Consider the following 23,144-nt stretch of genomic DNA (forward strand, 5'->3'; position numbering starts at 1 on the left):
GTAGGTGGAGAAATGGTCTTTCTTTTGGATACATACATTCCATGCTTCCCTAAAGAGTGTTTGGCCTGAAATAGGATGAGAAATATCTTTGCCTTTGTCCATTGGGGAATCATTAAAAAAATATAAATGGGCTCCATGCCTCAATCATCAAATTCATTTTAAGATACAGTACGATCAGCATTTCTTTGGAAATAAGCATTTATTTCCTGAAAACGCTAATAACATACAGTGGTACCTCTACCTAAGAATGCCTCTACTTACGAACTTTTCTAGATAAGAACCGGGTGTTCAAGATTTTTTTGCCTCTTCTCAAGAACCATTTTCCACTTACATCCCCGAGCCTCCGAAACTGTAACCAGAAAAGGCAGGGAGAAGCCTCTGTGGGGCCTCTCTAGGAATCTCCTGGGAGGAAACAGAGCCTCCACCCTCCCTCTGGGTTCCCCAATTTCACACATTATTTGCTTTTACATTTATTCCTATGGGAAAAATTGCTTCTTCTTACAAACTTTTCTACTTAAGAACCTGGTCACAGAACGTATTATTATATAAAAATAACATATAAACTATAACATACTGAAAGCCCCAAACAAAATGAAGCTACTGGCCTGTGGGATTCTTTCCAGAATGTATGTCTGAATACAGTTGACTGTCTTCTGGTAAGACGGTGAGTAATGGCCTGTTTCTGGTGGCCCGGCAAAAGCATCAAGGACACTTTCGTGGGCAGTTCTCCTTTAAAGTTGAAAAAAAAAACATACAACATTTGCAAGGCAACATGAGCATGGCAGATCAGCTTTGTGTGCTGCACCTGTAATGTTTATAAACATTGCCACATAATCACATTCAGCCTGAGTGGGACTAACTGGGAAGCCTGAGATACTTGATGGAAAATTAGTCAAAGCACCCAAAATTAGCTGGAGTATAAAAATAAGAATCATTGGGATTGGGGGAGGCATACAAGTTGTTGATTATTTATTTATTTATTATTTATTATTTGGATTTGTATGCCGCCCCTCTCCGAAGACTCGATGGTGATTGTAATTTTATAAAAATAATTCCATGATTTTACTAGCTTTGATTGTAGTATAAATGTGCATTTCTTTTGTCTGCTAATGCACACATTCATTCAACCAGCTCAGCACCAAAAGAGTACAATTTGCACATTTTACTTATGCTTTTGCTCCTAGACATTGCATTGATCATTTTCTTTCTCCCGACCTCATAGTAATTTTGGAATCTGTTGTTTTTATTCCACGTCCTTTTAAAACATTGCACTGTCTGTGATTTCTACTGTATAGAATAGATGAAGTCAGGCCCAAAGTCATTATGTGAAGTCAAAGGTTGGCCTGACACAGTTTGGTAGTGATAGAGGAACGGGGTGGTGGTGGTGGTGGTGGTGAGATATATATATACAGTGATACCTTGTCTTACAAACTTAATTGGTTCCGGGATGAGGTTCTTAAGGTGAAAAGTTTGTAAGACAAAACATTGTTTCCCATAGGAATCAATGGGAAAGTAATTAATGCGTGCAAGCCCAAAATTCACCCCTTATGCCAGCCAAAGCGCCCGTTTTTGCACTGCTGGGATTTCCCTGAGGCTCCCCTCCATGGGAAACCCCACCTCCGGACTTCTGTGTTTTTGCGATGCTGCAGGGAAATCCCAGTAGGGGAATCCCAGCATCGCAAAAACGAGCGCTTCGCTGGCAACCGAGGTCCGGAAGTGGGGTTTCCCAGTGAAGGGAGAATCAGTAAAATTGCAGCATCGCAAAAACACCAAAGTCCTTGAAACCCCACCTCCGGACCTTTGTGTTTTTGAGATGCTGCAATTTCACTGAGGCTCCCCTTGATGGGAAACCCCATGACCGGACTTCCGTTGCCAGCAAAGTGCCCATTTTGCGATGCTGGGATTCCCCTGCAGCATCACAAAAACACGGAAGTCTGGAGGTGGGGTTTCCCATGGAGGGGAGCCTCAGGGAAATCTCAACAGTGCAAAAACAGGTGCTTCGCTGGCAATGGAAGTCCAGAGGCGGGGCATCCCAGCGACGGCAATGGGTTTGTAAGGTGAAAATCATTTGTAAGAAGAGGCAAAAAAAATCTTAAACCCCGGGTTTGTATCTTGAAAAGTTTGTATGATGAGGCGTTTGTAAGATGAGGTATCACTGTATATATATATGCCACCACACATTCCTTTCTGCAGATGCCATAGTAACGAACACAGGAAGGAATTAGGAATCCTGCTTAGGATTGGTGCTCATGGCTGCACTTGTGGGTGTGAGGATGCGATATGGGGTTTTGACCCGGATGTAATCTAAGGGACTCAGAGTTGGAATGAATCAAGTCGAATCCAGATATGGCTTTGTTAATAAATCAAGTCCTGCGTGAAGCACAGGTGTGGAAATTGATTTATTTCTCAGATGCTATTTGGTTCGCTGACATTAGGATTATCCACATTTCTAGAGTGCTGAAACAGTCCGGTTTCAGTAACATGTAATGCTCCTCTTAGAGATTTTTCTTTGGTCATAAGAGTTGGAAGACATACACTAGTGGACAATTAAAAGATTTAGCCTTATGGGCATGTTATAATTTACTTAAAAGAAAGTTTGCAGTCTGAGTATAACCATTAAAATTTTAAAAAACCCCAACCATTTTAGAATAATACAGCACTCTAGAAATGTGGTTAATCTTAATTTCATCTATTCTATACAGTAGAAATCACAGACAGTGCAATGTTTTAAAAGAACTGGGAATAAAAAAGATCCCAAAATTACTATGAGGTCAGGAGGAAGAGAATGATCAATGCAAAGTCTAGGAGCAAAAGCATAAGTAAAATGTGCAAAATGTACTTTTTTGGTGCTAAGTCAATTGAATGAAAGTGTGCATTAGCAGACAAAAGAAACCCACATTTATACTGCAGTCAAAGCTAGTAAAATCATGGAATTATTTTCATGATGCCGATGCCTTTACAACTATGGAGGAAAAGCCCACTGCAGACCATATATGATAATTCACTAAAAATAATGAATAATCTTTGATTGGTCTAGAGCAATGTTTCCCAACCTTGGCAACTTGAAGATATCTGGACTTCAATTCCCAGAATTCACCAGCCAGCATTCGCTGGGTGCGGAATTCTGGGAGTTGAAGTCCAAATATCTTCAAGTTGCCAAGGTTGGGAAGCACTGGTCTAGAACAGTGATGGCTAACCTTTTTGTCATCGTGTGCTGAAAGCGCGCACGCCCACCCACGCTTAACAGCACATGCGCCCACACCCATAATGCAATGCATGTGCCCTCCCTCTCTCCTCCCCCACACATGCGTGCATGATCTTTGGTGTACCACGCCCCCCCATGTGTGATCCTGCTGTGCATGTACCAGGCCCCCGCCTGCACCCCTATTTGGCTTCCAGGTTGCTGCAGGAGGCTTTCGAGATCCAAAATGGGGTGTAAGGGGGCCTCACATGTTGCCCTCGCGCCCTGTTTTGGCTTCCAGGTTGGTGTAGGAGGTTTTCCAGTCCCCTACCCATGCCCCATTCTGGGCCTGGAAGGCCTCCTGTCCAACCTGGAAGCCAAAACAGGGCACAGGTGCACCACGTGAGGCTCCAAAATGCAATGTGAGCACCCCCTTGCCTGCACTTCACCCCCCATGAATGTCCCACACAAATGCCCCATGCATGCACAACAGGGACCTGAAGATTATCTGGCAGGCAGGAGGTATGGGAGCATGCACGGTTGACCTGGGCTGGCATGCTTGCAAAGAGGGCTGTGCCTGCCACCTGCATGCCATAGGTTCGCCATCACCGATCTAGAGCCAACACAAGTGCAAGACTTCTATATGCACAAGGGCAGTAAGACATAACAATACCCACATTGGAGGAGTGAATGGTGAAGATGATAGAACTTCTTCAAATGGTAAAATAGACAAATTTGAATAGAGAAAAGACATTACCGTAATTAATTTTAATACTGATTGGAAAGCCCTTGTGGACTTTTTGCCCAAGACAGAAAAAAAATGAAATTATGATATATGGGTTTGGTGATTAGTAAATCTAATAGATAATAGGAAAAAGTGGAAGTTATATGACCTTAGGGAAAAGTTAATTTAGATTTATACTTGCAAATGTTATAAAAGGAAAAACTTTATATTACTTCACCTTTCCTTTTCTTTCTTTCTGTACTTTTAAAAGGAAACTACAGCCACCTATCTCCACAACTCCCACCTCAGATACACCAACAATAGCTAAGCCTCCTACAACTGATACCATACCGGTAGTGGGTTGCTATCGGAACGGTAAAGGTGATTTGCATGCGCAGGAAGCAAATCTCCCGCCAGGTGCGCCCCCCCATGCCTGCCCGCCCATGCCTGCCGCCCGCCCGGAGGCATCCCGGCATACAAAAGTAAGTACTGTCCTTCACTGGAACTGTTTTATAAGTCATGGACTACCTGTATGATATTTTATCACAACCTCCTTATCAAGAGATCTTATTTGTTGCTAGTTTTAGTCTTATTTTATGTAAGCTCTTTCCTCTACTGTAAACACATTTCAAAAACCCCATTACTTATAGGAGAATCCATGCAAAATATTTTACTTACCATATGGCATCATAATCAAGGCCATCCAAGCATCCACCATAGCACCATTTGATGAGTGTTTCCACCGACAACACTCTATCTATCCTTTCTGGAAGTGTGGTGTATTTTTCTTTAAGAAAGCCCTGAAATCCAGATTGGGTTGTTTTCATAAGTTTTAGATCCTTAATGCCAGAGAAAACAATTGGAGGATCTAGGAGAGGAAGAGGGTAAATTAATTTTAATATAAGAAATGAAGTCCCACAGTTACTGTTAAGATATTCATGAACTGGGAGAACCAATCAATAGGCATAGCAACTAAGTCAGCCAATGAGAGCTAACCACTTCTGAGTCTGTGAAGAGAATCAAAACTGAATACTTAAGCCTAAGGCTCAGCGTGGCTCACTCTGAACTCTGCTGAAATGAAACTAACTGTTCTCTGCAGTCTGTAATTACTTGAAGGAATAATCTGCTAATGGCATTATAAATTCATCTGTTGTGTTTATGAAGAAGTTATTGAATCAGTCATCTGTGTGTGCTTCTTGTTTTGAAACATAGAAACATAGAAAAATACCTCATGGTCCATCTAGTCTGCCCTTACACTATTTCCTGTATTTTATCTTAGGATGGATCTATGTTTATCCCAGGCATGTTTAAATTCTGTTACTGAGGATTTACCAACCACGTCTGCTGGAAGTTTGTTCCAAGCATCTACTACTCTTTTAGTAAAATAATATTTTCTCAGGTTGCTTCTGATCTTTCCCCAACTAACCTCAGATTGTGCTGCCTTGTTCTTGTGTTCACTTCCCTATTAAAAACACTTCCCTCCTGAACCTTATTTAACCCTTTAACATATTTAAATGTTTTGATCATGTCCCCTCTTTCCCTTCTGTCCTCCAGAAGGGAGGGAATTTTTGCAACAAAATAATTACATATCGAGCTCCCCTATCTCACCCCAAAAAAGATGCAGTGATATCTGCAAATCAATTTCCAACCCAGGACAATGGAATTTATTTCCAATTAAGCATGCATTGAACTGCACTTCTATATGTCTTGCTGAAAAACCGAACCTAAGAGCACTCAAATTTTTTAAACGTATTATATGCTTGACTATGAAGTCTAATAATGGATGCCTGGGGGCCAAATAAGTTTAAAAGAAAATCTGCTTGTCTGTTTTAGCACGGCATATTCGGATTATTTTGTATAGGAGCTGAGACCTTTTGCTTTGATTCAACAGATCAAAATTTGCCCTTTTTCTCTTTTTTTATGAAGAGGTCTAGTGGATCAAAACAAATATCATTAATGCAACATCGAAGAATTACAAACATTACACTTTCAAACTTGCATAGAGGCAGTCTTCAACTCATGATCACTTTTTCGGTCACTTAACAATCATTTGAAGTGACAACAAACCTCCCAAAAGCTACTTAGTTACAACTGGCACATAGACACATATGCACATACACAATTGACTTGTGATCATATTTTGAGTGCTTGGCACCTGGCTCACCATTACATTTGCATTTGCAGCTTCCCACAGTCACGTAATGGCGATTTTACTTCTGGTTTCTGGCCAAAAAAATGCTCATTGGATAAAATTGATTGACTTAAAACCCCTACTAAAAAAAATTGCAAAATTGATTCCTGTTCCTTGGTGACCCACAACAATGTAGGACCATGATTCCAGGTACACTTACAGTCATAAGAATATCTGTATTAAAATTATCATACTAGATAGATCCCATAGTATATTACTGGCAGCTAGCCAAAGACCCTATAACTAGATACAATAATATATTGTTTGTTTGTTTGTTTGTTTGGTTGGTTGGTTGGTTGATTGAATGAATGATTGGATGATTAGATGATTGAATGGTTGAAGGGTTGAAGGGTTGAAGGGTTGAAGGGTTGAAGGGTTGAAGGGTTGAAGGGTTGAAGGGTTGAAGGGTTGAAGGGTTGAAGGGTTGAAGGGTTGAAGGATTGAAGGATTGAAGGATTGAAGGATTGAAGGATTGAAGGATTGAAGGATTGAAGGATTGAAGGATTGAAGGATTGAAGGATTGAAGGATTGAAGGATTGAAGGATTGAAGGATTGAAGGATTGAAGGATTGAAGGATTGAAGGATTGAAGGATTGAAGGATTGATTGATTGATTGATTTCCCATCTCAAGGCAGACTACATTGCAATATCTCTTCCAACTTTTTCCCAGATCAGTAACCTTATAAGGTACATTGAGCTGAGAGAAAGTTGACCAGCCATAGGGAAGCTTTTACTGCTAAGAATGGAAGAACAGAATTTATATATGCAAGAAAAGGGTACAAAATTATGCTTGCTTTATTTCTTGCTTTTTTATTTCAGTTCTAGTCTCCAAGAATAACATGAATTGGTTTGTCTTGTTTACAAGCTTAGTAGCAGCTACTATTGCACATATAAATCTAATGTTTCTACTAAAGGAATTGAAATCATTTCCTTACTGTCCTGAGTCTGTTCCACTTCACAAAACCGAATTCCTTCGGAACTGTAGAGAAAAGCATGGGCATGGGGAGTATTGTCCTAGAAATGAAGGATGACATATTGAAGTTGCAAACAAACCATTTGACCTTGCACTTGGAATTCATAAAAAGAAATGAAAGAGCTCACCCACCACGAACTGTTGCTCTCTTTGCCAAGCTATTGTCCTACTAAAACTTTTCCTGCCCTTGCCATACGCCCTTCTTCCCTGTCTTTGTCCCTTCCCTAGTGTTGTTCAGGGAAAATGGCCCAAACGTATGTGGCATTATACCTTTTCTAGACGCTGCCATGGAACCTCTTGGATAAAGGCATTGCAATACACCACGTGGCAAAAGTTTTGAATGAAGTGGTTGCAGATATCCAGTCCAAACTCCTCTATTGTTCTGATCTAAAAAGAAAAGATATTATATATGATCAGGTGCCATCTCCAAAACTATTTTTAGAATTAATATTGTACCTTATGTATCATAAAAGATTTGTCACACGGGCTATGGCAGCCCAAAACTATTCATGAGAAATTATGAAATCCACAAAATATGAACTAGCCATTTTAACCTATTGTTGAAATTCTTGGCACTTAAAAAAAAATCTATACAGGATTTTTTTTTTAAAAAAAAGAAGAGCAATGAACCTTCAGTTCATAGAACTAAAACCCTTTAGTTACTTTCAATCTTGACTTCTGCCTTCAATTCATTTCAATCCTTTTTGTACAGATTTCGTATTATAAAAAAAAGGACAGCATCTCATAATTTGTTGCCTGCATCCTGCTGCTCTTCTGAATAATTCTGAATTATTCAAAACCGGAACATTTTGCCTTGTTATACAAATATAAGTGATGATCCTTTTAAAAAAATAAACATAGCATAATAATAAAAACTGCAGATTAGACATGTTTTTAAGATTTTTGTTAGAAAACCCAAACAAGGTAACACAAAATGCTACCACGTTTAATTTGGAAACTTTCTCCTACACCAAATCACAACATCTTTTTGTTTATGGCTTTGTCTGAAGATGGATTCTATGAGTGACAAAAAAGGAAATGCATCCCAATTCTAGCTGTAAGATAAGACGAATGGTTTTGCAACCTACCCCATTGCATTTAGCCAGTGCTTCAATTGTATTCTTTATGGTGTCTGTAGGGATGACTCTGGAATTGTCGGCGTTCAAGTATTCGTTCACAGTGTTGAGTCTAATGTGTACAGAGATTGCCAGTTCTTTAATGCAGTGTATCTGACCTTCCCGTCTAACGTACAGGATTCTCACGGCATTCTTTCCATATTCAGAATTCACATATTCCACCTCGTTAGGCTGCAATAAAGAAAACACACACAATTCACCTTTTTTTGTCCATACAGCTTAGCATTAAAACAACAAGAGATAAGCTACTTCAAATAAAGAAATGCCAATACATAAACTCATCTTTTTCATCCATTCAGTTTAACATTAAAACAAAAGAGAGATAAGCTGTGTTGTATCCTGTAATGGCTACCTTGTAACTCTGTAAATAGTTTGTTCCTCTTTCGGCGCTGTCTGAGCCCAAGCAGGAAGTCGCTCCTGATTGGCTCAGACGCGGCCGGCTCTAGCTTTGGCGGGAACCGCAAATATATAAAAGGAGCGGTTTCTCCAGCCAGAGTCAGTCGGTACTCGCTGAATTGTCACTTTACCTTGCTGAGCTGTCACTTATTCTCTGAGCTGAATAAAAGTACCGATTGCTCCAAACCCTGTCTCTGGGTCTACTTCACTGGCGACGAACGGACGGAAGAAACTTCGCGTGCAACATGGACAAAATCCAGATCGGCCAGGCTCCGGAACTCTTCGATCCCGAGAAATCGACATGGGACGAGTACATGGCCACCTTCGAGATCTTCCTCGAGGCGGCGGGAATGCAGGACGCCGAAGCCGATCGCAGACGGGCTATTTTCCTTAACTACTGCGGCGCAGAAATCCGCAGACTAGCCCAAACTCTCACCGAACCAGAACAAGCAAGAGCCACAGCGTGGGACGTCCTACAACAAAAACTGGCGAGCCACTTCAAGCCGACCAAACCAGCCATGGTTTTTCGGCATCAATTCCACATGATGGTTCAGAGGGAAACCGAGTCGATCAGCCAGTTTACAACGCGGCTGCGAACGGTACTTGCTCAATGCAAGTTTAAAGACCCGGAAGCTCGCCTCACCGACGCCCTGGTTTTCGGCATGAAAAGCAACACGGTGAGAAATAAACTCCTCATCGAAGAAGAGCCGACTCTACAAACCGTAATTAAACTGGCGCAAACCGCAGAAGCAGCCGACGCGGCGGCGAGAGAATTGAAAGAGCACGGAAGGCGAGAAATCATGGCGAAAATCGACTCCGCGTCTCCCAGCGCCGTGGAAACAGACAACCCCAGCCAACAAAGTTCCAGCGGAGACAACTGCCTCCTGGTGCAAGACCAGCCGAGACACCTGAGAGCTACTCACCCAGCCCCCTGCGCGGGCTGCCGGGGAAATCACCAGCGCCATCGATGCCCCTTCCGAGACGCTACATGCCGCCGTTGCAACCGGAGAGGCCACATCGCCATCGCATGCAGAGCAACAGCGCCAGAGGACACATTTGCCACACCGCAATACCAGCGACCTCAAAACCAGACCCCCCAAGCGCGAGAAAGGAGACCATTCCGCAACGCGGGTCAAAGGAACTACTCAAACGCTAACCGCGACTACTATAGAGGTAACTCTCAATTTTCCGTGAATAACACGGCAACCAAAAAGGGGGCTAAAATTGTTATATCACTGTTACTCAATAACCAACCTTGCTCAATGGAGCTGGATACGGGCTCTAGATATACCATCATGCCCTGGGAAAAATTTAAACTGTATATGCCTAATGTATCTAAGGCTGACCTAAATCAAACCTCTTTGGTGATTAGAGACTTTCAGGGGGGAGTAATCTCGGTCTTGGGAACAGCAAATGTACCTATCGCATTCAAGAATGTTAAATGTACCCTTCCCATGCTTATTGTAACAGGGGCCAAGCACTCTCTTCTGGGTTTAGCATGGATGGAACCACTGGGGATCGAGATTTCGGGTGTGTGTAATGTAAACTGTTATGATATGCCTAACTTTGTGAAAGAGTTCCCTGAAGTGTTCAGCCCCACACTGGGATTGTATAAGGGGCCCCCTATATCTTTCTCTATTGACCCCAAGGTCCCACCGATCAGACTAAAACCTCGCAGGGTCCCCCTGCCGCTCCTCCCCAAACTAGATATACAGCTGGACAAACTCATTAGCCAAGGTATTTTGGTCCCTGTGGAGCAGGGGCCATGGGAAACTCCCATAGTTACCCCTCTGAAGCCAGATGGCTCTTTAAGAGTTTGCGCTGATTACAAATCAACCCTAAACAAGGCACTCCAACACCACCCCTACCCCATCCCGGTTGTGCAACAACTGCTACACTCCCTGGGGGAGGGGAAAAGGTTCGCAAAGATCGACCTGGCGCAAGCTTACCAGCAACTTCCGGTCGATGAACAAACAGCAAACGCTCAAACAATTGTAACGCACAGGGGGGCTTTCAAATGCACGAGGTTACAGTTTGGGGTAAGCATAGCCCCAGGAATATTCCAGAGCATTATGGAACGCCTATTGTCAGGGGTAAATGGGGCCATTCCATACTTTGATGACATCTTAATTGCAGGGGAAAACCAGGAACAAGTAAACAAAAGAATAAGGGAAGTACTTAAGAGGTTACAGGACAAAGGTTTAAGAATCAAGCCTGATAAATGTGTCTGGGGAACTAACAGTATAGAATTCCTAGGATATAAAATAGATAAGGAAGGTATCCACCCCACAACAGAGAAGCTGAGAGCAATTAGAGAAGCCCCAGAGCCACGAGATAAGAATGAGTTGCAGGCATTTTTGGGCCTCCTTAATTTTTATTCCGTTTTTTTAAAGCAGAAGGCAACAGTAGCAGAGCCTCTCCATCGTTTACTCCAGAAGGAAGCCCGCTGGACATGGGGGAAAACTGAACATGAAGCTTTTTCTCAAATAAAAAATTTATTAACCTCTAAAAGTGTAGTAGTCCAATATAGTGCTTCACTACCCATTAGGCTCACGTGCGACGCTTCGCCGTACGGCATAGGAGGAGTCCTAGCTCACGTTCTACCTAATAAGACAGAGGCCCCAATAGCATTTTTTTCTAGAACCATGACCAGCACAGAAAGGAATTATAGCCAGTTAGACAAGGAGGCTCTAGCATTAGTGGCAGGGGTAAAGAAGTTTCACAATTACATTTTTGGAAGAAGCTTTGAGCTAGTCACTGACCACAAACCCTTACTAGGCCTGCTAGCCCCCAACAAGCCCACTCCACCTTTCATGTCTCCAAGACTAATCAGATGGGCTCTTTTCCTCTCAGGGTATCAGTATGAGCTCACCCACAAGGGGGGGAAGGAAATCAATCATGCAGACGGCCTAAGCAGATGCCCCATAGCAGACTTAGTGGAAGACCCTGTTCCTTCCACAGATGTGTTAATGATAGAACTCGAGGAAAACCCACTAACCACAGCAAAAGAGGTAGCTGCACACACGCAGCAGGATCAAATCCTTAAACAAGTGGTGAACTGTGTTCTAAAGGGATGGCAAAATGATGTTGTGAAACCTGAATTGTGTGATTTTAAAAACAAAAGACTTGAATTATCGTATGTAAAAGGTTGTTTACTGTGGGGGGATAGAGTGATCATTCCCAAAAGCCTAAGGGGAAAGGTACTCAAAATGTTACATGTGGGTCATCCTGGGATTGTCAGGATGAAGAGCCTGGCAAGGGGGCATTTATGGTGGCCAGGGCTGGATGCTGATATTGAAAATTGGGTTTCAAAGTGTGATCCGTGCCAAGAGTCACGACCCAGTCCCCCCAAAACAACTCCGGCTGAGTGGGAACAGCCTGCTGGTCCTTGGTCTAGAATCCACATTGATTTTGCTGGCCCAGTGGGGTCTCAGTATTTTTTAATAGTGGTTGATGCTTTCTCAAAATGGTTGGAAATAATAGCAATGAACAACATAACCACAAGTGCCACTATCAAGGTATTGAGCAGACTGTTTGCATCCCATGGTTGCCCAGATCTCTTAGTGTCTGACAATGGGCCACAGCTAACAGCCAGGCAATTCGAATTGTTCCTAGATGGCCTAGGGGTCAGGCATGCCCTCATCTCGCCTTATTCGCCCTGGGCTAACGGATTGGCAGAACGTTACGTATGGGTGGCAAAGGAGGCATTGCGCAGATCAGGCCCTGGGGATGTGCAACAGAACTTGGACCAATTCTTACTCACCCAACACATTACCCCTAACTCGCACACACATGTAAGCCCTGCAGAGTTATTGATGGGAAGGAAGTTGAGGTCACCACTAGACAGGTTAAACCCAAGGTTCTGTGTTAATAATAACCAAATGTGTACAAAACCTGAAAGAGAAATGTATTTGGGACAAAATGTATATGTAAAAAGTTTTGATGGAAATGTAAACTGGATGAAGGGAATTATTGTTAAGCAAAATGCACCTAAGACCTATGTTGTTAAACTAGAGGATGGTCGTTTGTGGAAACGACACATAGACCACATTCGGAAGCGAACAGAAAATCAATTGCCACAAACCGCTGACATGGACTCTCCCCCTTCAACAGACTTTAGTACATTGCCCGAAATAAGAGACACGCAAAGAGACTTATCGGGCCAGGGGGAACCATCCAGCGACGCCGAACCATCCTCGTCCTCCGAAGCCTTCGTTGGGCCCGCCAGGCCAAGTCCGCAACACCGGGAGAACAGCGGCGAGCCATCCTCCACAGTCAGTGGCGAAGGAGAAATTGAACTGCGCAGGTCAGCGCGAGCTCCTCAGAGGCCCCACCGATTGGACGACTTTGTCACATGGCTTTCTTGATGGATGTGTCCAACTATGAGGGGAGGGGTGTTGTATCCTGTAATGGCTACCTTGTAACTCTGTAAATAGTTTGTTCCTCTTTCGGCGCTGTCTGAGCCCAAGCAGGAAGTCGCTCCTGATTGGCTCAGACGCGGCCGGCTCTGGCTTTGGCGGGAACCGCAAATATATAAAAGGAGCGGTTTCTCCAGCCAGAGTCAGTCGGTACTCGCTGAATTGTCACTTTACCTTGCTGAGCTGTCACTTATTCTCTGAGCTGAATAAAAGTACCGATTGCTCCAAACCCTGTCTCTGGGTCTACTTCAAGCTGCTTCAAAAAAATTTGTTTGAATTTGTCAGTGAAGCAGAGGAAGTGATGTGCCAGTATTTGGAGGCTGTTAGGATCTGGATGGGTGCTAACAGGCTCAAACACAATCCTGACAAGATGGAGTGGCTGTGGGTTCTGCCTCCCAAGGACACCTCCATCTGTCCATCTATTACTGTGGGGGGAGGACTTTTGACTCCCTCAGAGAGAGTCTGCAACTTGGGCAGCCTCCTTCATCCATAGCTGACATTGGACCATCATCTTTCGTCTGTGGCAAGGGGGGCATACGCCCAGGTTCGCCTGGTGCACCAATTGCAGCCCTATCTGGACAGGGAGTTTCTACTCAGAGTTACCCTTGCCCTTATCCCCTTCAAATCCTCCAGAATGCAGCTGCGCAAGCAGTTATGGGCCTTCCAAGGCATACCCATATTTCTCCAGCACTCTGTGGACTGCATTGGCCACCAATTGGTTTCTGGACACAGTTCAAAGTGTTGGTTATGACCTATAAAGCCCTACATGGCATAGCAAGAGAGAGAAAGAGATAGCAAGAGAGGGAGAGAGAAAGAGAGAGGGAGAGAGAGTGGGGAGAAAGAGAGAAAGCAAAAAAGAGAAAGAGAGATAGCAAGAGAGAGAAAGAGAGGGAGGGAGAGGGGAGAGAGAAAGCAAAAGAGAGAGAGAGAGAAAAAGAGAGATAGCAAGAGAGAAAGAGATAGCAAGAGAGGGGGAGAGAGAAAGAGAGAGATAGCAAGAAAGAGAGAGAGAGAAAGAGAGAGGGAGACAGGGGGGAGAGAGAAAGAGAGAAAGACAGCAAGAGAGAGAGAGAAAGCAAGAGAGAGAGAAAGAGGGGGGAAGGAGGGTGAGGGAAAGACATAGAGGGAGGGAAGGAGGGAGAGAGGAGAGCAAAAAAGAGAGGAAGGAAGGGAGAAACAAAGAGGGATGGAGAGAGAGGGGGAAAGAAAGAGGAAGGAAGGGAGCGAGAGAGAGAGGGAGAGAGAGAGAAATAGAGCAAAAGGGAGGAAGAGAGATATTTTTTTTGTCTAAACTTTTTTTAGCCCCCCCCCCCCCCGCTCAATGTCCCCCAGGATTTTGTAAATGTGAATAATGTGTCGCGGCTCAAAAAAGGTTGGGAAACACTGAACTAGACAATGTCATTTGGCGGGACTTAGGGGAAGAGCCTCCTCTGGGGGGGCGGAAGCCCTCTGGAATCAGCTCCCCCCAGAGATTCGCACTGCCTCCACCCTCCTCACCTTTCGTAAAAGTTTAAAGACCTATCTGTGCCACCAGGCTTGGGGCCAATAGATGCTATCCCCCGGCCGACGAGTGTAGTATGTCTTGCTGTATGAATGGGAATGAATGATATTAAAAGTTATTAGAGTTTTAAAAGTTTTTTAGGTATATTAATTGGATTTTTTTTAGATATGTATATTGTTTATTGTTTTGATACGTTGTGAGCTGCCCCAAGTCCTCAGAGAGGGGCGGCATACAAATGCAATAAATAAATAAATAAATGAATGAATTTGTATCCATATATATGTTTGGAATCATCTTATTTTACCAAGAATGCTCAAATTTTGGACACATAAGATGTAAGAAAGATGGGATAATGTCACACTATGGGTATACTCTGTCCCTTAACTCACATTTTCTTTTTTTGAAAAAAGTTTATTAAATATTTACACTAAAATCATACAACTACAATACATATAATACAACACAACGTACACAAAAATTTAAATAGAGAAAAGAAAAAAGGTGAAAAAAAGGAAATAGAAATAAAAGAAATTAAGAAAGAAAAGATAAGAAGAAAAAAAAGAATAAAGCACTCTGCTTTGTCAATTACATTTTTGATGTCGCTATTTACATTTGAACTACTCTATGAGTAGTAAATTCGATGCGCAGCTTAAGTCTAGTCCTTTTATTACTTTGTTATATATCAATTACATATATACATTTCCAGTTCTTCATAACATTTTATCACTCACATATCTATCCTTCAATGGTATAATGGTGCTATGGTATCTTAGTATGTGTAGATATTGTTTAAATTTATTACTTTTAAGTTTAGTATTGAGGTTCCTAATTAGAATTTAGATACGTTAAGATTTTGTTCTAGTTTGTTATTTTTTTTTTTGGCAACCCAGATATACCACCTGTCCCAGCTTTTATGGAAGTCTTCCATGTTCTTATCTTGTAACTCGTAGGTCAGCTTTGTCATTTCGACCACCTGGTAAATTTTATTTATCACACTATAGATTGTGGGTGGGAGCTCCTCTTTCCATGATTGGGCATACATGATTCTGGCCGCCGTTGTGATGTGTAGTATTAGATGTCTATCGTGTTTTAAGAAATGTTGTCTGAATATTCCTAATAAAAAGAGTTCTGGTGTTATTTTTATTTCCTTTTTGGTGATTTCTTCAATCATATTTTGGATTTCCCCCCAAAATTGTTTGACCACTGAGCGTGTCCACCACATATGATAATAAGTGCCTGGTTTTCCCCGGCACTTCCAACAGATGGGGGAGATTTTTGGGTACATTTTAGACAGACGGGCTGGGGGAAGGTGCCATCTGTAGAACATCTTATATATGTTCTCCTTATAAGGGATTGAAAGTGTTATTTTATAATTATTTACCCAAATTTTTTCCCATTCTGGTAAATTTATCGTATACCCGAAATTTTGCCCCCAGGCTATCATATTGCCTTTTACTTCCTCCTCAGCAAGTTCTTGGTAAAGCAAATATTTGTATATTTTAGAGATTTGTTTATCATCTGTGCCCAATAAAATTTTATCAAATATGCCAATTTTTTGGAATCCTTGCCTTTCCCTGTCCTCTTTATATTTAGATCTAATTTGGTAGTATTGGATCCAGTCCAATTTGATCCCTTTGTCCTGGAGGTCCGATTTAGAAATTAGTACAGTATGTCATTTTCATTTAATAAGTGGTCATAAGTTATCTTATTCTTTAAAATCATTGTTTTGGGATAAGTTATGGCCTCATTCGGTGAGAGCCACCTTGGTGTTTGCAGGTACTGGGACTTTTGCACTGATTGCCACGTTTCTATTAGGCTTTTTCTCATAAAATGCTGTTTAAAATGTGTGAGTAATTTACCCTTTTTCCCAATTAGGTAGGAGTGCCAACCAAATTCCAGGTTATAGCCTTCCAAGGCTAGTATTCTTTTGTCCCTTAAAGTGATCCATTCTCTTATCCAATTCAATGATGCAGCTTTGTGGTATAGCTTCCAATCCAGCACTCCAATCCCTCCTCTGCTCCTATGATCCTGTAGGTGTTTATATTTTAGTCTGGCTTTTTTTTTGCTCCAGATAAATTGATGTGTGAACTTCTTTAGTGAATCAAAAAATTTCCTGGGTAATTTTATTGGTATTGTCTGATATAGAAAGAGAATCTTAGGGAGTACAGTGGTCCCCCGATTATCGCGAGGGTTCCGTTCCAGGACCCCTCGCGATGATCGGTTTTTCGCGAAGTAGCGGTGCGGAAGTAAAAACACCATCTGCGCATGCGCAGATGGTGTTTTTACTTCCGCCGCAGCAGCAAGGAGCCGAAGATTGGGGTTTCCCCGCCGCCCACGCAAACTCCTCGCTGCTGCCGCGCCCGCCACTTGTCCGCCCGCCGCTTGTCCGCCCGCCGCCTGCCTGCCCACGCGCCCGCCGCTCACCCGCCCTTCGCCCGCCCATGCCGTTCGCTCGCGCCGCTTCCCAGCTGAGTCCTGAAGCCAGACGGCAAAGGCGAACTTCCGCGTTTGGCTTCGGGACTCAGCTGGGAAGCGGCGCTGGGGTCTTACCGGCCGCCCATGCAAAGGGGAAACACCGGCTCCTCGCTGATGCCCGCCGCTCGCCCTCCCGCCAGCAAGAGGGGGAAGACCCAGGGAAGCCGCTCAGCAGCTGATCTGCCGGGGGGAACGCAAACTCCACCATCTACGCATGCGTGGCCATAGAAAAAAGGGGCGCGCATGCGCAGATGGTGTTTTTACTTCCGGGTGGAAAAATCGCGATATAGCCTTTCGCAATGATCGGGATCGCGAAACTCGGGGGATCACTGTATATTCATTTTTATCACTGCGATTTTTCCAAGAAATGAAAGTTGGAGATTGGCCCACTTATCCAAATTTGTTTTTGTCGTTTGCAGAATTTTTTCATAATTGTCTTTGTATATGGTACTACATTTGGCTGTGAGAACTATTCCCAGATATCTTACATTAACTCACATTTTCATTGAGCACAGTGGTTACAATATAGTACTACAGGCTACTTCTGCTGACTGATGGCTGCCAGCAGTTCCACAGTTCGAGTCTCACCAGCTTAAGGTTGACTCAGCCTTCCATCCTTCCAAAGTCAATAAAATGAGGACCCAGATTATTGGGGCCAATATGCTGACTCTGTAAAACTGCTTCAAGAGGGCTGTAAAGTATTACGAATTCAGGGGTGGGCTACTGCCCGGATGGGGAGGGGGATGCAGTGGGGTAGTGAAAAAGGAGCTCCACCCCAGACCACCCAATTTGCACTGAAAGATGTTGAAAGAATATGCAGGGCGTCCTGCATAAGCCACACCCACAGCATGGTAGTAAAAAGTTTGGTACCCTTCACTGTATGAGTGGTATATAACTCTAAGTGCTATTTCTATTGCAATTTCTTTCTTTATTTGAATTTCGAGCTTGCCAGCTATACCAAATTAACAGTACAATAGTATAGGGGTGGGTTACTGCCCGGATCGGGGTGGGGGGGAACGCAGTGGGGTAGCGAAAATGGAGCTCCACCCCAGAGCACTCAATTTCCATTGAAAGATGTTGAAAGAAAATGCAGGGCATCTTGCATAAGCCACGCCCACAGTATGGTAGTAAAAATTTTGGCAGCCCTTCACTGTATAGTGGGCATAAAGCTGGCTGTGTGACCTTGAGCCAATCACTCTCTCTCAACCCAATCCACCTCACAGGGTTGTTGATGTAGAGAAAATAGGAGGATAAGCGAGTATTAGGTATCTTTGCTGCCTTGAATTATTCTTAAAAATAATAAAGGTACAATAAAAAATAAATAAATAAACGCGCGCGCGCACACACACACTCGTCATCTACCCATATCCCCCAACAATTCAAATCATCCATTTAACCCAAGGCCTGAGGGAAAACCCAGGTTTTTAAGGCAGGGAATATCTCTTCTAACTACACCTTTCAACTAGACTGCTTCAAGATGTTGAAGAGAGATTGCTTAATGTGTATCCAGATTCCCTCCAAAGGTTTGATGCATTTGATATGTATTTGTTATTTAAGCTGAGCAAGGAAGCTGCCCTGGGTACTTGGCCCTTATCCCATTTTTCCCATCCTTCCACTCCCTCCTGGAATAGTGCGTGAATAAATACTTCCCAAGAAGACATGGTGGGAAGCCTGCTCTAAACACACAGCTGCCGTACCCAATTTGAAAGCTTCTTCAAAGACTGTGGATGAAGCAGACTTTGGCGACTAGAAGTGAAAGGATTGGGCCAGGGAAATTTGCTGCTTAAGACAAAAGTGAAGTGGCTTTGTACAGACTCGGACACGTAATTGCGGCTTTGCTTGAACTGCTTTATTCCAACATAAACATAACGTTAATACAACAGTCAGTATTCAACTGTCAAACCTCCTCGGGTTTCCCCTATTTAACTACCAGCTGGCTGAGGAACGAACCAATGGTTGTCCCTTATTTTCCCCGGTCGCTAGGTTACCGCCCCTCTCCTGGTGCCCTTTCCTGTTCTCATAACACTTCCTGTATGGAGCCTCTCTAGGCATCTCCTGTCGTTGGTACTCCCGGACATAACAAAAAGGACAAGATGGGGCATAGACGGAGCACTTAACCAAAATAAACAGTTGAAGCAAAGCATATGTCATTATATAGCAGTGATGGCAACCCTTTTAGACAACGAGTGCTCAAAGTGCACCTGGCCAAACAGAAAGGTGCATGCATATGGACATAGAATTCTGTGCACCTGTGCAGACATGCATGCATGCACAGCAGAGACCCAAAGACCAGCTGCCAGGCAGAGCATCCCAACACTGGCAGCACGGCAAAAGGTAAGTTCTTTTTTTCTTTTGTGCGCTTCTGTTTCATGGTTTTCAGGAAACAAAAACTCACAAAAGAAACACCATGGAGATCTGATCTGGGGCAACAGCGCATGTGCCAGCAGAGAGGATTCTGCATGTCACCTCTGGCATGCATTCAATATGTTTGCTGTTCTGTCTGACTCGATGATCAGCCAGCAATTAGATTCCAATTAATACTCACACACAGAGTTGGGAAGTATAATAGTCTATTTTACAAGAAAACATGTTGAAAACCACAAATCAAAGCAAAGAATGTCCTCCGACTGCCAAAATTCAAAGCGAGCGGTAAAACTGATAAGGATTGTTCCAAAACAGAGTTGTAACTTAAAACCTTTAACTTGGCTGAAGCAGAAATACTCACAGACTTCTCAAAACTATGTTTTTTTTAAGACTGCGGCAATATTTGAGAGGGGGAAAACTCTGAACTTGCTCTTTCCCTCTTGTAGTTAGAAACTTTGATTTCCTGCAAAGGGACCCTCCCAGTCACCTGCCCTTTTAAACACTCTGTGATTACACGCTGCACACAGCAGTATTCAAGGCCTCCCTCTACGTCTGCGTAATTGCTCTTGTCTCCCACGCATTGTTCTCACTCATGCATCTAAAATAGGATTCACAATCTCCCCCTCCTCATCAGGCCCGGACAAGGTCCTAACTGGGTGTTCTATATTCTGTTGAAACTGCATCCAGCTGTTAATTTAGAGGCATAATGAATAGCCAAATGGCACATAGATTTGTCCTCCAAAAATGTGCATTACTTTTTGCCTCTTGACATCTCCTGCCTAAGGAGCAACTCCACCTTAACAGTGAAGCTCCTGAACAAATCTATATTATTTCTTTAGAAAATAGTAGTTCAGACCAGTAAAAGTGTCACAGGAGTTAATACCGGGTCCATTATCATTATTGTTTCTTGAATATATCATTTACCTTTCTCTTGCAGCATACAGAGTTCATAGATGCCAAAAATGGATGCCTTTTAATTTTGCTCAGTTGACTTACACTACCACCATAAAAATAGCATTGGTCCTTTTAATGTAGCATCAATTGTTCAGGAGCGATATAAAGTGTCAATCTCAAATCCTTTCTCCCTTTCTATCACTTTTCTGCAAGGTTAGTTCTTTCCAAAAAGAATTACATCAAAGGAGGATTTCTATGAAGTATGCTTTTATCATTCATCGTTTGTTTCCTCCAATGAAAATTTATTCGGTCTTGTCCTTTTATACAAATCACAGAGTTCTTTGGAAGCTTTGAACTTGATGTGTTTATTCAGACGGACACTTTACTAATTTATTCGGTGTTTTGGTGAATTGGAAAGATGAAGCTACTATATATGAAACCCAATCTTAGTTTCCAAAATAAGATTAACATTTTTTTTTTAAAGTAAATGACATTTAACTGACTTGTGAGGAGACAGAAGACATGGCAAGATAAGCTAATCCTACTTTATTGTAAGCAGGGTTCAAATGTTCCTGGTTCGCTCGTGCCTGTCTGTTGTCGAAGAACCAGTCACAAAGGCAGCATGACGTTCTGCCCACATGCCCACACACCACATTTGGGTTCCTTTACCATCTGCACATACATAGAACACTTTGTGCATGCACAGAGGGTAAAAGAACCCAAATGGGGACATCCAGGTGGGTGAGTGGAGCCTCGCATTGCCTTCACGACCGGCTAGCCGACGACCGACAGGCACAAGTGAACCAGGAATGTTATGTCTGACAGAAGTTAAATAAGAGCTAGGCTCTGATTGGCTCTGATGTAGCTAGCTTACAGAATGCCACCAAAATAAATGGCTGTCAAATATTTCCTGCGCTGTAAAAAGTATAAATAGGGCAACGGGTTAGCCATTGCCCCTATTGGGGTTTTGATGTTTCAGAAGTGTTGTTGGCTGTCTCAGTCTGTTGTTAATAAACGAGTTGAATTGCAACCAGCCTCCTGTGCACTGATTTAACAGTGGCGATGAGGGTGCCTGAACACTCACCTAGCACAATGAACTCCTCCACTATGGCTCAGGTGCCCGCCTTCTACAACCCTGATCTCGAACCGTGGACATCGTATATGTCAAAATTTCAAATCTTCCTGCAAGCAAGCAACCTCCACGAAGCCGAGGACGATAGGAAATGAGCAATCTTCCTAAATTATTATGGACCCACCATCTACAGTCTGGCTACCACTCTGGTCTACCCAGAATCCATGGAGACTGTCGCATGGTCCACGCTGCAAACCAAACTGGCTGCTCACTTCCAACCTACAACTCCCGCACGTGTAAGCCGTCACCAAATCGTGCTTATGTGGCAAGCCAAGGGAGAATCCACGAACGACTTCGCAACCCGTCTCCGTGCCGTCCTTGTGAATTGCAAATTCAAAGACCCAGAAGCTCAGCTCGTCGTTAATAAACAAGTTGAATTGCAACCAGCCTCCTGTGCACTGATTTAACAAGGAACATTTCACCCAGATGGTAAGGTTACATTAACAGTATCTTGCAAATCTGAAAGTACATTTCTGTTATCTCACTTCCCAACACCTCTACAGGTAAAGAAACTAGGAAGTGTCTCTTGTAAGTCACTTGCTCCATCTACATTCCTGTTGCAGGCCACATTGCCTTTTATCTTGTTGCTTGGCTATGGTTCCTCAGTCTATCATTCTCACATATCATTACAACAAGAAATGCCTTTAGTGGTTACCCGGAAATGCTTTACTCTCATATGACATTGGGTTTCTAATTTTTTAGGTGATAAACCAAAGTGTGTTTATCATTTAAAAAGTGCTGAGTCCTGGAGAGAACTTATTCTTAGATGGTTTTCTCCATCAAGTGCCTACCAGATGTCTTGGACTACACTCTAAATCAGGGGTCTCCAACTCCCAGTCTGTGGACTGGTATTAGGATACTGCATGCCAGAAACTGGTCCATGCAAACAAGCAAATCCCCATCCACAGGATACAGGGAGCACATGAAACCACGCCCCTTCTGGTCCACAGAAAAACCGCTTTCCACAGAACTGGCCTGGTGCCCAAAAGGTTGGGGGCCACTGCTTTAAATCTTCCAGCCTATACTTCTACTATCCTTGTGTGGTGGGTGTGTTTGGGGGGAGTTTCTGGATGTTGCGGTCTTAATTTTATTAGATTAGGAAATCTAAATGATTTTGTTAAATTCAATTCAATTTATTAGATTTGTATGCCGCCCCTCTCCGAAGACACAGGGCAGCTCACAACAATAATAAAAACAATATTCCAGCAAAAACAAATCTAATATTAAAAAGCACATAAAACGCTATCATATTTTAAAAAGCAAACAACATATACATACCCAAACATAAATATAAAAAAAGCCTGGGGGAAAGGTGTCTCAATTCCCCCATGCCTGGCGGTATAGATGGGTCTTGAGTAATTTACGAAAGACAAGGAGTGTGGGGGCAGTTCTAATCTCCGGGGGGAGTTGATTCCAGAGGGCCAGGGCTGCCACAGAGAAGGCTCTTCCCCTGGGGCCTGCCAAATGACATTGTTTGGTCGATGGGACCCGGAGAAGGCCAACTCTGTGGGACCTTATTGGTCGCTGGGATTCGTGCGGTAGCAGGCGGTTCTGGAGGTACTCTGGTCCAATGCCATGCAGGGCTTTAAAGGTCATAACCAACACTTTGAATTGTGACTGGAAACTGATTGGCAGCCAATGCAGATCTAAATATTCCCTACAATAAAGGGTGAAAAACTATGTCAAGCAACTTTCATTGCAGTACAGTATTTCTGAAAATTTATAGTTAATATAGAATGGTAAGATAGAAGGAGAGGGGT

The 23,144-nt window shown here is 43.1% G+C and overlaps 1 protein-coding gene across 1 annotated transcript in view; it reads right to left on the minus strand.

Annotated features, from left to right (window-relative positions):
- Positions 1 to 23,144, minus strand: part of LOC139165346 (uricase-like) — an 87,324-nt gene that overhangs the window by 5,952 nt on the left and 58,228 nt on the right. Inside the window, exons 2-7 of the mRNA XM_070748540.1 lie at positions 21,509 to 21,782; positions 8,157 to 8,404; positions 7,339 to 7,455; positions 7,031 to 7,109; positions 4,584 to 4,773; positions 606 to 729 (exon numbers count right to left, since the gene is read on the minus strand). Of these exons, the coding sequence (XP_070604641.1) occupies positions 606 to 729; positions 4,584 to 4,773; positions 7,031 to 7,109; positions 7,339 to 7,455; positions 8,157 to 8,404; positions 21,509 to 21,782 (1,032 nt within the window). The remainder of the gene's footprint in view (positions 1 to 605; positions 730 to 4,583; positions 4,774 to 7,030; positions 7,110 to 7,338; positions 7,456 to 8,156; positions 8,405 to 21,508; positions 21,783 to 23,144) is intronic.

The sequence above is a fragment of the Erythrolamprus reginae genome, chromosome 3 (genome assembly GCF_031021105.1).
Source record: "Erythrolamprus reginae isolate rEryReg1 chromosome 3, rEryReg1.hap1, whole genome shotgun sequence".
NCBI classification, from domain to species: domain Eukaryota; kingdom Metazoa; phylum Chordata; class Lepidosauria; order Squamata; family Dipsadidae; genus Erythrolamprus; species Erythrolamprus reginae.